This window comes from Nilaparvata lugens, chromosome 2, assembly GCF_014356525.2.
Source record: "Nilaparvata lugens isolate BPH chromosome 2, ASM1435652v1, whole genome shotgun sequence".
NCBI classification, from domain to species: Eukaryota; Metazoa; Arthropoda; class Insecta; order Hemiptera; family Delphacidae; genus Nilaparvata; species Nilaparvata lugens.
In genome coordinates, this window is record NC_052505.1 from 5,884,501 (window position 1) to 5,902,257 (window position 17,757).

General features: G+C 35.7%; 2 protein-coding genes across 3 annotated transcripts in view; one reads left to right on the forward strand and one right to left on the reverse strand.

Moving 5' to 3' along the window:
- Positions 1 to 6,773, reverse strand: part of LOC111059210 (WD repeat and FYVE domain-containing protein 3) — a 172,814-nt gene extending 166,041 nt beyond the window's left edge. Inside the window, exons 1-3 of the mRNA XM_039419973.1 lie at positions 6,641 to 6,773; positions 5,283 to 5,499; positions 2,842 to 2,925 (exon numbers count right to left, since the gene is read on the reverse strand). Of these exons, the coding sequence (XP_039275907.1) occupies positions 2,842 to 2,925; positions 5,283 to 5,486 (288 nt within the window). The 5' untranslated portion in view covers positions 5,487 to 5,499; positions 6,641 to 6,773. The remainder of the gene's footprint in view (positions 1 to 2,841; positions 2,926 to 5,282; positions 5,500 to 6,640) is intronic.
- Positions 6,774 to 6,973: 200 nt separating this feature from the next.
- The window catches only part of LOC111051767 (nicastrin-like), a 37,183-nt gene continuing 26,399 nt past the window's right edge, over positions 6,974 to 17,757 (forward strand). Inside the window, exons 1-3 of one of the 2 annotated variants that reach the window (XM_039420399.1) lie at positions 6,974 to 7,146; positions 10,733 to 10,837; positions 15,208 to 15,334. In XM_039420399.1, coding sequence (XP_039276333.1) covers positions 7,095 to 7,146; positions 10,733 to 10,837; positions 15,208 to 15,334 — 284 coding nt within the window. In that variant the 5' untranslated portion in view covers positions 6,974 to 7,094. The remainder of the gene's footprint in view (positions 7,147 to 10,732; positions 10,838 to 15,207; positions 15,335 to 17,757) is intronic. The other variant, XM_039420398.1, reaches the window with a different exon arrangement.

Sequence of the window (17,757 nt, forward strand, 5' to 3'; positions counted from 1 at the left end):
AGGTCAATGTAACTTACTGAGCGCAAGGTCTACTGTTCACAGAACTACTAGTAATTATTAGCATTACAATGCTAATAATTTGTTGTGAACAACTATGCTACTATCATCAAAAGCTTTCCGAGTTGAAAGCAGAAAAAAGTCGGGAGACAATAATATGCTATTTCAAGTTATCAATTGCATTCCTCATTGCATGCAATTAATTGTCCACACAACAGCTGCTTTTTTGTCATGTTACAATGAGATACATTAATATTGCATGCATCATTGAATGCAATTAATAATCCACTCGACAGCTGATTTATGATGAATAATACTATAGTCTGATTTTTACTATATAAGGAAATATTGGCGTTGAAAGGAGACTCGTTTTTCTTTTGTATTATTCTTAAAATACAACATTTCAAAAGTCCCTATATACCGAGTGTCCCACGAAGAGATTTACACGTTTGATTCTATATTACGTGGCCATTCATGTACCGAACTTATTTAAATTTTACACAGTTTACAAAGTAGGTTCTGAAAATATTCTTGGAAAAGTTCAGCTTCCCAACCTTCGTAGAAACAAAATTGCGTAATATTGAAAATTTTACCAATTCACTTCCTATAAAAACTACTTACATGAGTTATTATCTGATTTGTTTACCTCGTTGCGGTAGTCTTGGCTCATTTGATGATACCAGAAAGGATCAAGCAATCTTCCAAAAAGATGGTGCTCCACCTCATTTCGCAAATCATTTCAAGCAATTACTAAATAATGACAAACTTCATGGCCGTTGGATTGGTCGTGGAAGTTATTTGTTAGATTGGCCACCCCGATCACCAGATTTAACTATTTGTGACTTCTTTTTATGAGATTACTTGAAGGAAAAAGTTTATACCCAAAGCTTCAATAATGATGAGAAACTAAAACGATAGATAGAAGAGGAACTTCTCCGGATACCACAGAGTTTCTTTGTAAGAGCTTACGAAGCATTTCTTAAGCGCTGTTATCAGTGTGTTGCTGTGGGTGGATTTAAATTTGAATAATTTTTGACTTCAAGGTTTTCCATTCGGCTATGTTCTAGTTTTTTCATTTAAAAGTCATATTATCCTTTTAATGTCCTTAAACATTTTTCTTAAACACCTTTTTAATGTTCTTGAAGTATCGTTTTTCAATATGCCTCCATTTTGTTTCTACGAAGGTTAAGGAGTTGAAATTTTCCCAGAATATTTTTAGAACCTACTTTGTAAACTGTGTGGAATTTTAATAAAATTCGGTGCATGAATGGGCACGTAACATAAAATTAAACGTGTAAACCTCTTCGTGGGACGCGATATATAATAGTAATAATTGATACCACTGTGAAGAAACATATGTTCAGAGTAGCTTCAATTTCTCACTTCAGTCTCAGAAGATGAACGAGCACATACAAGTTATGGCTGTATTTAGAAGATGATCTTCATTAGTAAACTTGGATCAAGTTGCAGATAGTTCAAGACGGATTAATTATTATTGCAAATACATTTTATAAGTATTTATATACATTTGTTAACAATTGATTGACAAGTAATAGCAACGACTGAAAAGATCGCATTAAACGATTAATCTCAATTTAATTATTTTAACTATCAATTGAAATAATAATTAATAATTATTTAATCTCAAATCAAATAAATCTCTATTCACAAAATATCTAGCAGGCCATTCACTATCCGATTTGTTGTCGTACTTAAGGCCCAACATTATATTTTAGATTCGACATCCAATCGTGAATGGGGTTGCAGGATGTTGGGTCGGAGGTCGGACTAGTTGGATCAACTAGAGGTCTAACACGAAGGTCCGACATCCTTTGTTTCCCATTGACTTGACTGAAGTTGAAGAACGCAGCGTGAGAGGTAAAATATCCGACTATAGTGAGGTTCACGTTATAATGGCAGTGAAGAAAAATAGGAGAACAACGTTGCCGATCCTCTGTCTTGCCAATGCCTTCTATGGACGATAGCTGATACAGGTTTATTCATGTCATATTAACTGCCATAGCCACCTCTAATACAAGGGCCTGACCTACGATATTGCAACGTCGCAGTGTAGGCCTAGAATCTAATACATGATTGGTGAAAAAGATCAGCTGGTATTTTTTTTAATCTTTTTCAACAATCATGTATTAGATTCTAGGCCTACACTGCGACGTTGTAATATCGTAGGCCAGGGCCTTGTATTGGAGGTGGCTATGTAACTGTTCATTCTCGTTTAAAATAATAAATTAAGTATATTTTATTTTTCAATAATTTCATAATGAATTTTCATAATTAAGAAGTAATATTTCGTTAATTATTAATTCTACATTGTTAAAAAACGATCTGGCAACAGAGCAGAGTAAGAAAGAGATGACGCTATCCGCTTTGTTGAATGATAGACAAGGATAGCAATACCATTGCTGATCAAACACTGCCATTATAACGTGGGCCTCACTATAGTTGTCTTACTAATGAATGGCCTGTTCAACGTGTTTGTCAATAGCCGATACATATGAATGAGGTTCAAGGCACAGAATAGATACAGAATGGAAACTCGGCTAGTACCCTGGCACAAAAATCCGCCATCTTGTTAGGAAGTTCAGCATTGTAATAGTATAGATGGGAGGTTGTGATCACTTTACTGATCCGGATCAATCGGTCTCGGTTCACTGCCGCGAGCGAATCAAAAGACAGGATTTTAACTTCTAACAAGATGGCGCAGTCACGTGACGTGTCTAGTATTTGTGACATGTAAGAAGCATTGGTTGGAAAGGCGTTTTTGATTGATAGTTTCCATTCTGTATCTATTCTGTGCTCAAGGGTAGTACAAGGGTGGGTACTCACCATCAGACGTGAAACTTCACGGCAAAATGCAGACATATCACGAAATTTTTCACTCATATCCGTCGATGGACTGTTCTCAAAAACCTGAAACATAATGATCTTTTAGACACAATTCAAGATGAAAGGATGTTGAAACGTTTATCGCATGCAGATTTGATGCATCTATTAGGGCCAAGCCACATGGGTCGCTTGTTCCGGCGTTTTTGCACTGGTGTCGGCACTGGCAGTTAGCTCTCCGATTGGCTCATTACAAGCTGATTGGGTTGACGATCGGTAATCAGCTGATAATCAGCCAATCGGAGAGCTAACGGCCTGCCGACTCGTTTCACTACCTCCATAAACAAAGTGACCTGGTTGGCTCCTTCTTTGTTCATTCACCCTAAATTAGTGGATCAGTCCTCCACCTTTATTTTGCACCACTTTCTCTTTATTTTGTTTTATTGTTGATGTTTGCATGTATTTTTTTGTTAATATGTATCAAACTTGTATGTGTGTTTGAAATAAATAAATTTTATCGAATTGAGTCATGGACTCATAAGGTGCACATGAAATGCAAGTTTCTGTAACCTGGATGCGTGAGTTAACTGTAGATTTAACTAAAGACCAAGCCACATGAAGCGTTTTTTAGGCGTTTTCGCACTAGCGGCAAACGAGCACTACCTCCATAAACAAAGCCGTAGTGTATTCGTGTGACGTCAGCACAGGTAGGGCTCCTACATCAATAAAAATTCGTTGATATCAGCTGATCTATATCAGATTATCAGCTAGTGTTTTTATTGGTGTAGGAGCCATACCTGTGCTGACTTCACACGAATACACTACGGCTTTGTTTATGGAGGTAGTGCTCGTTTGCCGCTAGTGCGAAAACGCCTAAAAACGCTTCATGTGGCTGGGTCTTTCATTTATTTCATTTCATTTATTTGCAATACAAATGAGACTAATGTAATAACATTGGTAGATAAAATAATAAGGTAGTCCTTGTGCTATTTTTCTTCCAAATTTGTAGGTGACACAGTCCAAGATGAGGTTAGAATTTCACGTGTACAATTTTCACAAAATTCTAGTCCAAAATAAACATGAAAACTATAAATTTTGAATTTAGAAGGCTTGAATTATTAAATTGATTAGAAATATTCCACTCAATTACCACTTGTAACAAATAATATTGAGTTATTTAAGAAAATTTGGAACCATTGAAGTAACACAAACTTGTAAACACTAAAGCTTTAGTTAATTATACAGTTAACTCACGCATCCAGGTTACAGAAACTTGCATTCCATGTACACCTTATGAACGTCCATGACTCAATTGATTTATTTCACACACACATACAAGTTTGATACATATTAACAAAAAGAATACATGCAAACATCAACAATAAAACAAAATAAAGAGAAAGTGGTGCAAAATAAAGGTGGAGGACTGATCCACTAATTTAGGGTGAATGAACAAAGAACGAGCCAGCCAGGTCACTCGATATCATCTCATTACTATATTTCCTCATCTAATTATCAAAAAGGCAGCTTCTAAGGAAAACAAATGTGAGTTTGAAATTGCTATTTGAAATTACCCAATGACAACTTTCAAGATACACACTTTTCAGGCAGCCCTCAAGGCTCTTGAATACATCAATGAAGTCTAAATTGGTGTGGGAGTGCCACAAAAAACCCAGCAGGCTTGCAACACGCAACTCTGTGCATCTTAGTTGGGTACCTGGCCATGTAGGCATAGAAGGTAACGAGCGTGCAGATGAGCTTGCTAAGCGGGGTTCCAGTATGCCATTCTTTGGTCCAGAGCCAAGTTGTGGCATAAGTAAAACAACTGCTTTCCATACAATAAGTAAATGGTCCAGGGACTTACACCACCAGCAATGGCAAGATTAAGCACTTGGCAAAAGGCTGCTGGCAGATGCAAGCTCTTACTTCACCAGCTGTCTGGTGAGTCTAGGTAGACGTCAGGTCAAGCAGTTGATTGCCCTGATAACTGGACATGGCCACTTCAGGAAACATCTCCATTCTCCACACAATTGGACTCAGAAATTGAAGTCAGATGTGTAGGCTTTATAATCAGTCTGAAGAGACTGCCAAGCATATCATACTGGATTGCGAAAGACTAGGGGCTAGAAAAAGGGCTCTGGCTGCAAGCAACCAGGTGAGGAATAGGATGTTAGTATAGGGAAAAACTCCTGGACCTTGTAAAACACAATGAGCTTCGGTTGACGTGTGAGGCTCTTTGAACCATTGGTTCCTTAAACCTTCTCTTCAGAAACATAACATAAGGAACACACTAGAAGCAACAAATTTGAATTCCGTTGAAAACTGAGTGTGTACTGCTATTCAAAATCACTAAATACTAAATTGCCCAGCCCTGTAAAGTTGTCAAGATATTTGGCAATATTTCTCAGTGAAACAAAAAAACAAAGTTATTGCTTTTACAGTACCTTGCAGAACAGAGGCAGCATATTGTACAGTTTATCATCCTTTTCTTTCTCGTTGAGAGGATGTGAAGGATGACTGTATTCCGAAAAAAGTTTCTTCAAATGCATGAGTCCAAGAGCAGTGTGTTGGGGATTAGAATTGGCTTCATCTTGGGACAGAGCGTTGTTGGCCCCGCCCCCTTTCCTTAGCTTTCGGACAAGATTCATATTGTTACACCTCCTGAAAGAAAGAATAAAGCAGATACATTGAATGAATCAAGTGAAATTGCTCAGTGGCTCTTCTTTCTAACCTGGTTACATATTTGTCCCTAGTTCAACTAACATATTTCATGGACTCCGAATGTTTTAGGCTACGGTACTTATCTTTGCTTGAAAAACTTACGCTACATAACTAAAAAAACTAACTAAATCCAACAACCATTGAGAAACAACCTTCAAGATTGATATAAATAAAGCAGTTAGTAAATTTTTAAATAAAATAATGGTAATTCTGTAGTACATTGTCTTGGTACATTACTCTTCTATACTGATCAACCTAGTACCGGATAACGGCTTCAGCAAGGTCTAAATAACTTTTTACCTTGTTGAGAGAAAACAATTTTATTTTGAATTTATTTTTCAATTGAAGTATCTTTTTGAATAAACTTTTATTTTTGTATTATTTGAATTATGTTTAAGTTCTATTCTAATCTCAACCTGGTATTCGCAGTAAGTTATAGGTTATAATTATTAGGTTACATGGTTTTTAGGAACAGTTTTTTAATTCAGAGAGAAAGTCTATAGAGTATTGAGTGAAGTGGTGTTCAATTTCTTATGTATGATAAGGTTTAAACCCTGTTTGTAAAAGTAACCTGAAAATAGCCTAACAAACATTACCTAGAATACATCATACTAACATGAATAGTCATATACTTTTTGCAGAATAACTTAAATCAACTAGCCTATAGAACTCATCAGTGTGATTTTAGCAGAAATTGAAATAAAACTTAAAATATGCTGTTTGTCACAAAAACTTTATTGAAAACGTAAGTGAAATGTACAATTCTAATATCTCAGAAATTGAGAAGAGCATGCACCCTGTAAACAATGAATTGCTTTACAAATAAAAAACTGTAGATTTTTGTAGTGATTGAGTGTAGTGCAATAACATTATAAATGTCTACCACAACATTAGAAAAATATTATTTAATTCAAAATAATGTCTAGTATGACAATAATGTTTGTGATGATGCCTATTGATAATGATAATAAGGATGGTTGGATGTGCCCAAAATGTTATTATATGACACAAGAGGAGTATCAAAAGGTACATAAATGACCAATATATCTTTGTGTATTCTTATTTGTGATTATATTCTCACCTTTATCCTTTATTTCTTGAATTAAACCAAAAATAAAGCATTTTGAAAACCATTTCTACACGCCCACTTGTCAAAATTCAACAGCTGACTATGCTTGACGTTTCTTGCTTTCTTCATTTTTCCATTGCAGACAACAACGCAAAGTATCAATGCTCACATAAATTAAAGCAGATTTGGATGGATAGAGGTTTAGTTATTTTTGAATTATACTTCTGGATTTTTAAAAATCCAAGAATCATTATTTTTGAATAGAATCTTATTATTTTTTTAGTATATAGTTTCATAATATCCAGCAATCATAGGTGAAACTGTGGTACCTTGATCTTGACTTTTTGATTGGAAACCTCGACCACCGAGAGTAGAAAAAGAAATTAGGATTAGGTTAGGAAAGCATCAATATAATTACTTCACTGTTAATTTGTTAGATATAACTTTATAAGTTTTTCATGACATTATGAACTTTGTGTTATTATTCTTTTCTTTTTTCCTACAGAATTTGATAACAGGTAAGATCAATTTAAAGTACTTATTGCCTAACTTCAATAGGTATTTAAAGCCTGCCTATAATACTGTAGGCCTATCCAAGAATCTTTTACAATAACTTATTGCATTATTGTAATTCTTTAATCTTGACTTTTCTGATAAATTGCAATACTTTCTGTGTTGAAACTAGATTCCATCATTGTTGAAGAGGATAAGAAATACCTACATTACTGATTTTCAGTAATTCAGTTGACTCCATTCTAGCCAGCACTTGCTGAATAGATTGCGTCAAAATTGATTACAAAAATCAAGATTATGATGAGAGGTTAGTTATATATATCAAAAAACATTGTATTGTTCCTTAATTCAAGGAGTAGTAGAGTGACAGACTCACAAGCTTTACACAAAGTACTCTGAACGGTTTTTACCCCCTCACGGAGATACACTGGCATCCGGTTGAGAGCCGATTCTCCCGCATTTGCTTCCTGCTGCTTAAGATGATGGGCCTGGGAGCTGAGACTTATTTTTTAACGATGTATCCTTCTCTATTTGATTGCCACATCACCTATGGGTTAATTCGGCAGAGGCTGCAAAAGAGTTTTAACAGGCAGTGACCACTGTAAGCCCATATTTTCTCGCCTTGGAGTATTGACAGTCATCAGCCAATACATCTTTCTGTGCGTTGTGTATGTAAAGAGGGTACAGCACACTATCTGCCCGTAGTAACATCCTCTAACACTAGACCAGGCTCCGTGAGATGTTGGACGTACCCGGGAGACGCCTCCACCGATCAAAAGCCAGTTATAGAATTTCTACCCTGAAATTCCTTTACAATACAGGATCGCTGCCTCCTGAACGGTTATGAGTTGAATTGAGTGATTTGAGTTTTATGACGCCATCGATCCCACAAGTGTGGTTACTTGTAGTCTTCTCCATGGTCGTTGACCTGGGAATTTTCAAATTTCTTCCCATTCAATGGGGATTCACGGTCTATGATGCCGGTATGTGTGGTCTTATATGTACTCTGCCAGTTTATAGTAGGGTCTCACGATCAGGTAGTTTTTCAGACCTCTAGCAATTTGATGTGTGGAGTAGGAGAAAATTGTAAGTGCACGGACGTGGAAGCTATTATGCAATTGAGTCTGATGTGTACAAATCAATACCATTCTTCCTCCTTGTGTTGTGGCTGTGTACATATCCTGTTTGCTGGAAGGTTTTTTGGCTTCTTCTTAACAGTAACAGCAAACTAAACAGATCTGGACTGTCATAATCTTTAGTCTCCTAAAGATTGGCGCACTGTGTTCCAGCCAATAAAACTAGGTGATGATCCGGAGAACCTTCTTTCGTAGGAGAAGGATCTTTCTGCAGCTGTTTTTTTGATCGCAAAGGACAATGCCATAATTGATATGGCTGTGAAAGACGTCATGGTATGCTGTAACTAGGTACTCCAAGGGAAACATGACTTCTCAGCTTGCCCATCAGATATTTGACTCTTGATAGTTCATTCCAGATCATGTCAACATGCTGCTCCCATGTCAATGTGCCATCCATCATAAATGTAACCAGCATCCCCGAAAAATGGTTGATTCTGCCTAAGAGTGCAGAGTACATCTTGTGACTTCCTCTCCTTCAATTCATGTTTGTTCACCCGGCACCAATCACTGGCAACGTTAAACTGTCGGTCCCGGCTGAAGTATGACAGTCGTAAGGCCCATTGACGGCTTAAATTATATATTCAGTCGGTGGGACCTTCCCGCAAGGGACTCCCCACCAACAAAAGACATACGAATTTACTTTTTACTGGCAACCTCAAACAGTTGGGCAGACCTGTGTATTGCCACATCAACATCCCCATAGGGTCGTGTCATCTGCATGAAGGAGGGCAATTCCATCCTGCCTGATGAAGTTGAGGAAGAGGAGAGGTCCCAGGATAGATCCCTGAGCACGCCACAGCATACATTACGACATCCCCATTCTTGGCAACTAGGGTCGTGTCATCTGCATGAAGGAGGGCGATTCCATCCAGCCTGATGAAGATGAGGAAGAAGAGAGGTCCCAGGATAGATCCCTGAGGCACGCCACAGCATACATTACGAGCATCCGACACAGCACCACCAATAATTGACTCCACCTGTCTACGATGAGCCAGATAATCCTTCAACAACTTGAGGGCCACCTCTGCCTTTACTCATAATTCTGGGTGAAGGATGAAGAAGAAAGTATCAACATTATGACGAAACTCTGTTTGTAATAGGTCTTGAGCTAATAAAACACTATTACTAGGTTTTATTGTTGTGGCACACAATAAACTTGCAAGGGCTGAATTTGTGAAGTCAAACTCACAGGACCGTCTGCACAGTCAAAGCTCAAACTGAATTTAATCAGCTTAAACTCAAAATTAACAACATTGTAACAAACGAGGTTTGATATGGATTCAATCCAGTTTAAAATTAAATTGAGTTTAAACTAGCACTGTGCAAGCGGCACTTGGTAAGTATTTTCCGCCAACAAACATACCCCTCTCAATATGGTTCTAACGTACAAGAGAATGTACATAACGTCTATGCTAATCTCTAATCTTAAGCCCAATTCACACAAAAGAGGCGTGGCGCTGACTTTTTAAACTTCCATAAACATAATATGGTTTAATGCAAACAGTAACGCTACTTCTGTTTGTATTATTAGATAAAAGTGGTGTGGAAGTAGCAAATGTCAGTGTCACGCCATGGCTAAGTCACATTTGCGTGAATTGGGCCAAAATATAAATCCTATTTGGCTGAATTATATAATTTTATAATCTAATTCTAGTTTAATGCATTTTACTTTCCTTGCCCTATTACCATAGGTGAGGAAAGTATTGCTTTCCAAAAAATTAAGGTACCCAAATTTCAAATATTCTATACGTTTCAAGGTCCCCTGAGTCCAAAAACATGATTTTTGGGTGTTGGTCTGTGTGTGTGTGTGTGTGTGTGTGTGTGTGTGTGTGTGTGTGTGTGTGTGTGTGTGTGTCTGTCTGTGAACACGATAACTCCATTCCTAATTAACCGTTTGACTTTAAATATTTTCAACTTAAGGTCCTTATACCATGAGGATCCGACAATAAAAAATTCAATTCAAGGTGGCAGAAAAATGGCGGATAATGACTAAAAAAACATGTTTTTCACGGGTTTCTCGAAAAACGGCTCCAACGATTTTCTTCAAATTTATACCCTGGATAGCTATTTATAAGCCCTATCAACTGACATGAGTCTCATCTCTTGGAAAATTGCAGGATCTCCGTAATATTCTTGAGAAAAATGGATTTTGTTTAATTTCAACTTTGGTTTTGCTATCCTTGTCTATCATTCGTCAAAGCCGGTGGTAATTATGGGTCCTTTTCTAGGTCCACAACGGTACCAATTATGTTTTTGACAGTGTAGAAATGTGATTAATTAATGCAGAGAATCGGCATCGCTATTCTTCTATCTTTATCCACTGTCATTATAACGTGGACCTCACTATAACTAAAATTGACTCTATTAACCCCATAATATATCCTGTATTTCAGGATCAAGTCAATAACTTGAAACAACGTTGTTTTCTCTAAAAAATTGTATTTTCAAATTTCAGTTCGGTGTGAGCGACAAGACATAAATGCGTTGCTGTATGAGAAGTTTGACAACGCCGCTTCCTGCTTCAGATTACTCAATGGCACTCACCAATTTGGCTGCTCGTGTAAGTTATACTCAATTATTATTAACAAGATGTGTTATGGGATGGGCACGTTAAACTGTCGGTCTTGGAAGTATGATAGTTGTAAGGCCCATTGTCAACTCAAATTAAGTTATATATTCAGGTAAACTTTTGTCAGGGACTCCGTAAAAACCATACTAATACTAGTAGTTCTGTAAACAGTAGACCTCGCGCTCAGTAAGTTACATTGCCCTGTTGTTATGTTTTCACAAAAATTAATTAATAATTTATCAATTTAAAATGAGCTTTCTGTCCTATCGTAGCGTGACATGTTGTCCCGGAATGTGAGTGTGAGCGCTGTTATCAGGTCTGGCTGCCGTCGATACGCCAATCCAATCAACCCATCAGAGAACATTCTGTTGGCGAAAAATCGGTGTGTTGAAATTAACAAAATAAACTACCAAAATGCTGATCTCCTACAAACTTCATTTCTCACTTTTCATGATTTTAGAAATCAATTTCTTTTCAATAATATTTGTTGCAATTTTTATCACCAGATTAAAAAAGAAAAAAAAATGTTTTCCTCCACCTACTGGCTAAAGTACTTACTTTACTCCCTGAAACATAATACTAAAGTGTCACTTTTTCGCCCTCGGTAGTAAAAAAACAGAAAAACTCCCTAGGGAGTAAAAGTGACTCCATTTAAATAACATGGGAAGCATCTCTATTTTAAAAACTTACATTATAATAGGTTAGAAGGTCTAAGCTCAGATGAGAAAGCATAAAGAGGTGTCTGTCATTGAGTCAACTGATTCAATACCACAACCAGAAATTTGATCAACGCATGAAATATATGTTTGTATGATATTATATTCTTAATATAAGTAGCCAATAAAAATTTATACAATTTTAAAAATATCTTATTCTATTCAAAATACCAGCCAACAAATATTTTTGATCTGCAATTCAAATCTGAACGCGTGATCTGGAGTCAGCCATTTTGGTAAACACCCAGCTGATTGTTACAACTTTAGCCGATAGATAGCGCAATCGGCAGTGCCAATCAGACGGCCGGTTTTAAAGTTTTAGATTTTAGGTTATGTTGTTAGGAAACATTGTCACCAATACGTAAGTTATTAAAATGATTTTATTTGCAGTTTCTATAAAAAAATGTAGATGGAGGAAAAATGTTGTGTACATCACGAGTGAAAAATACTTTTTCTCCCTCAGGAAAATTGTTGCCCTCGGCTTCGCCTCGGGCTTCAAACTTTTCCCTCAGGGAGAAAAAGTCGTACTTTTCACTCTAGATATACAAATAACTATTTCTATCAATAACTCCAAACTCTAAACTAAAATCATGGCCTCAGCTTAATGGGAAGACAAATTTAGTAGACAACTGTCTACTAACGTTGATGGAAAGATACAAAGATACATTTTCAAGATGTTCGAAGTTTTTGAACGGGTTACTGTATTTATTCTTTATACTACAGTGAGGCTCACGTTATAATTTTATAGTCCACTTGACAGCTGATTTATGATGAATAATTCTATAGTCTGATTTTTTCGGTAATATTGGCGTATGAAGGAGGCTCCTTTTTCCTTTTATATTATCCTTGAAATGCAAAATTTCCAAAAACCTTGTATATACGTCGACGCACAATTTAAAAAGGAACATACCTGTCAAATTTCATGAAAATCTATTACCGCGTTTCGCCTTAAATGCGTTACATATAAACATTTAAACATTAAGAGAAATGCCAAACCGTCGACTTGAATCTTAGACCTCACTTCGCTCGGTCAGTTATTATTCAAGATTTCTGTACTTTACTGTATTTATTCTTTATACTACAGTGAGGCACACGTTATAATTTTATAGTTTTTCAAAGTTTGGAATTTTCCAACTATTTGTAATTAATTTAATTTAATTTAGTATAATTTTTTAATTTAAAAATGATTTTTGTGTGTATGGATTGTAAATTGAGTGTGTAATTTAAGCATTTTGAAGTAAACATAACCTCAAGCTACATTTGGACTGTTGTATAAATTAGAATTGGAATCGTTTTGAGCGTAAGTTAGCCTATGGTACTCTTCTGTAAGTTGTATAATTCTGAATGATTGAATAGTTTAATAAATAATGACAGTATTTGATCAACTTTGGTTTTGCTATCCTTGTCTATCATTCGTCAAAGCCGGTGGTAATTATGGGTCCTTTTCTAGGTCCACAACGGTGCCAATTATGTTTTTGACAGTGTAGAAATGTGATTAATTAATGCAGAGAATCGGCATCGCTATTCTTCTATCTTTATCCACTGTCATTATAACGTGGACCTCACTATAACTAAAATTGACTCTATTAACCCCATAATATATCCTGTATTTCAGGATTAAGTCAATAACTTGAAACAACGTTGTTTTCTCTAAAAAAATGTATTTTTCAAATTTCAGTTCGGTGTGAGCGACAAGACATAAATGCGTTGCTGTATGAGAAGTTTGACAACGCCGCTTCCTGCTTCAGATTACTCAATGGAACTCACCAATTTGGCTGCTCGTGTAAGTTATACTCAATTATTATTAACAAGATGTGTTATGGGATGGGCACGTTAAACTGTCGGTCCTGGCAGAAGTATGATAGTTGTAAGGCCCATTGTCAACTCAAACTAAGTTATATATTCAGGTCAGGTGGAACTTTTGTCAGGGACTCCATAAAAACCATACGAATATTATTTTTCAAGATTCTTGTATTTTACTTTTTCTGTCTTTATTCTTCAATATCGGGGACCGAGCTTCGCTCTGGAGTACAAAAGCATTAAAAATTTATTACGAAAGAAGAAATTATAATAACAGTCATAAAGAAATGTTCTATCTAATCACAGTAAATTGAGATAAATTCCCAGAGGAATGCAAAGATTTCTCTCACAAAGGCCCAGTTGCACAAAAGCCGGTTAAATTTTAATCCTGATTAATTTCAAAAAAAGATGGATCTACTGTAATTAATCAGGATTGAAAATAACCCGGCTTTTTTGCAACCGGCACTAAGTACCTGATTGAATGATTACAAAAGTTCAACAGCTGAGTCATAATTTTGACACAGTCCCACACACATGAACTCGCTCACTCACTTCATCACCAACAGACGGCGAAATAATTATTATCAGCTGTTTTTCCAAGGACGAATAATAATTATCCTTTTAATATCCTTTAGCGAGTTTTCCCAGGGATGAGACCTAGTGCAATCTGTTCTTTAGGTATATTATAAACCTACTATGTTCTGAGTTTCGTGAGAATCGTTAGAGCCGTTTTTGAGATCCGGTGAAATACAAACATCTAAACATATAAACAGAAGTTGCTCGTTTAATAGTATAGGATACTACAGTGAGTTTCACGTTATAATTTTATAGTTTTTTCAAAGTTTGGAATTTTACAATTAGCCTATTTGTAATTAATTTAATTTAATTTAGTATAATTTTTTAATTTAAAAATGATTTTTGTGTGTATGGATTGTAAATTGAGTGTGTAATGGAAGAATTTTGAAGTGACTCATAACCTCTAGCTACATTTGGACTGTTGTATAAATTAGAATTGGAACCGTTTTGAGCGTAAGTTAGCCTGTGGTACCCTTCTGTAAGTTGTATAATTCTGAATGATTGAATAATTTAATAAATAATGGCAGTATTTGATTAACATTGGTGGTGCTGTCCTTGTCTATCACTCGTCAAAGCAGATGATGCTATCATTTTCTAGTTCTACATCGTTGCCTGACTGGTTTCAACAATTTAGAAGTATAGTTAATTAACAAACTCAATTATTATGAAAATGTATTATTTAATCATTTAATTCTATGGTTAGAGATGTTTTGGTATTTCTTCATACATTCTTGAACAAATACAGTGATATTGACAACATTATCGTCTTTTTCTTTGAATTATCATTTAATAATTGAAAAATATATTTTCTAGACTAATAAAATATAATTGATTATTTAAAACAAGAATGATCAGTTAATATTACATCAGATAGGCTATACCGGTATCAGAAAATGAAAAAATGAAAATATCAGCTATTCTCTATAGAAGGCAGTGTCAAGGCATAGAATCGGCAACACTTCTCTCCTATATTTCTACACTGTCACTGTAACTTGGACCTCAGTATAGTGATTTCGTTACAATCTGGAACTTTCAAGGTAATAATTTTTGAAATCTACTCGGTATTTATCATATCTGAATTATTTATCATGTCTTTTTGAGTAGGCTAGTTGAGAAGTTGATATGGTGTTAATTATTCATATCAAATAAAAAGACTAAGAAATTGTCAAAAAGTTACTATATTCATCATAACTGATTTATTCATCACATCTATTCTGAAATAAATATTTCTTATATTGATATTTATACTGAAATATTTTTATTCTACAGCCAGTCTTTCTGGGAGTTTGGGGGTGATTCACTTCATTGAGAATGAGCATGACATCGACTGGTTAATAAACAATGCCAAAGCAGGACCATACATGGCTGTAGTTCCACCCAAAATTTTCAATCAAAGGTAAGTTGATTCACAAAATTCATCTGAACGAAACAGAATCATTGTGTGAAGTTGACAAACTGCTTTTATCATTGTAATAATAGTTTTACTTGTAAAATAGCATCCGTTTGGAGTGAGAGATTGCTTTTATTATTGCAATATTATTTTTATTTGTAAATTCGCAAACATTCTGAAATGGTAGCAACGAAAAATTCTTAGATTGCTGAGTTAAGTTAAATATGGACATTAACGCTGATTAACAAATCAGCGTTAGTTTTACGGATTAATTTCTGTTCCACAAAGATCGGTTAGTTTTTAATCCCGATTAAGTTTTTCGGTTTACTAACCAAGATTTTAACGGTTTCACAAACCGGCAACACTGTAATATAACCGACAGATGTTATTATTCTGAACAAATGGCACAAAATTGAGGTTATGTTATTGACGCGGTGATCATTCATTAGGCATGCGCCATAAAAATGTGCTGTCTCCTGTCTGTCGCCAGCTATCTCCTGCTACCATCAACTGCTATCTGCAGACGAACCAGATCGAAAACTAACCTCAAAAATCAGAATCTAATTTTGAATGCTGACATCAGCTAAATACACTTCTCTATTTTATTAGCGGATGAAATTCATGCATATATTTTAGCTCATACTTTGAATTTTATAGTTTTTACCAATAACTAATTGTAGAACAGCTATCAGTAGGTACCTAATCGGCGTTAGTTGGATTTAATGTGAAATATTTCATTTATGTTCGGTTTTGAAACATCTAAATTTAAAAATCTACATTGTGAAAATAATTAAGGACTGAAAATTTTGTGAAGTGAACAACTACAAGACTTAACCTATTTCGGACTATGTGTAACCTTATCTAAATTTGGGAGAGGTATAGCACAATGTTAACTTATTTTTTCTCTCCCTATCATAAATACTTATTGTATGAATCAATAAAGAATCTATACAATTCCCCGTGAATGGCCTCTTAAAAATGTTTACGTCGATTAGTTTAACCGGCGTTATTTTTCGATTTAACCTTTGTGCAACCAAATTTTCTTCATTTCAGCTAATCGCCGTTAAAATGGTGCCAACTAATCAAAACTAAAATTTTTCACGCCGGTTAGTTTAATCGGCGTTATCGCTTGATATTGCTGTTTTGTACAACCAAAATGCATCGGTTTGCGCTAATCTCGATTAAAGTATAGCATTTTATCGTGATTAAACGTTAACCGACGTATGTGCAACTGGGGGAAAGTATGTCTGTTTCACACTGTAAACGAAGAGGAATAAAATACATTCTCAAGTATCACTTAAATATTAATTTAGAGACTGGAGTGCCTCTTACAACTGGATTGACTTATATTTGACTTGATCTGTCCTCTCCAGAAATTTGATGCTAGAACTCCAATCAACTTGAACTTGTGACTTACTGTTTATAGAGACTTCCATTATACTATTGCTATAAAAAAATGGGTGATTATAAAAGGACTTTACAACTTTTAAATTACATAAATATTTATTGAAATCACTTACAGAATTGAGAAAGGTTTCATTGTGTTACAAAACACTTCAAGTTTATGGTGTGGGTGTTATTTTGGTTGGATGTGACAGCCGTTGGTAATGCGACATACATCCCACCGATAATCGATTTCTTGCCACACTCGTACCAACATATCAGGCGTTACTTGTGCAACCGCAGCGATCCGAATGTGATCCGATTTCGGACTTACTTTCAGCATGTCGGTGCATCATCTCATTTCCAAGGAGAAGTTTTGAATTTTCTAGACAATTGATTCAAACTTAGCTGGATTTACCATGCAGGGCCGATTGCATGGCCACCTCGCTCACCGGATTTAACACCGATGGATTTCTTCCTGTGGGGTTTCATTAATGTTGAGGTTTATGTTCCGCCTCAACCAGACAATCTTCATGACCTCCGAAATCGGATCACATTCGGATCGTTACGCCTGATATGCTGGTACGAGTGTGGCAAGAAATCTATTATCGGTGGGATGTATGTCGCATTACCAACGGCTGTCACATCCAACCAAAATAACACCCACACCTTGAACTTGAAGAGTTTAGTAACAAAATGACATCATTCTTAGTTCTGTAAGTAATTTCAATGAATATTTATGTGATTTCAAAGTTGTAAAGTCCTTTTATAATCACTCTGTATATTGTTATTTTTCTTGACAATACGGTACTTTCCATTATAATTCAATTGATCAAAAGTGTGACTATTGTATTCTTGATGTCTTGATGAATAAAACCTCTATTCTGTTCTATTTTAAGCTCTAAAGACATCAATATACTTGTACTAGCCGTCAGGCTCGCTTCGCTCGCCATATTCGTCTAGCCAGGGGCTCCGCCCCTGGACCCCCGACTGGATCGTCCAAGAATAAGATCAGCAGGCTCGCTCCGCTCGCCTGCATTTTTCAT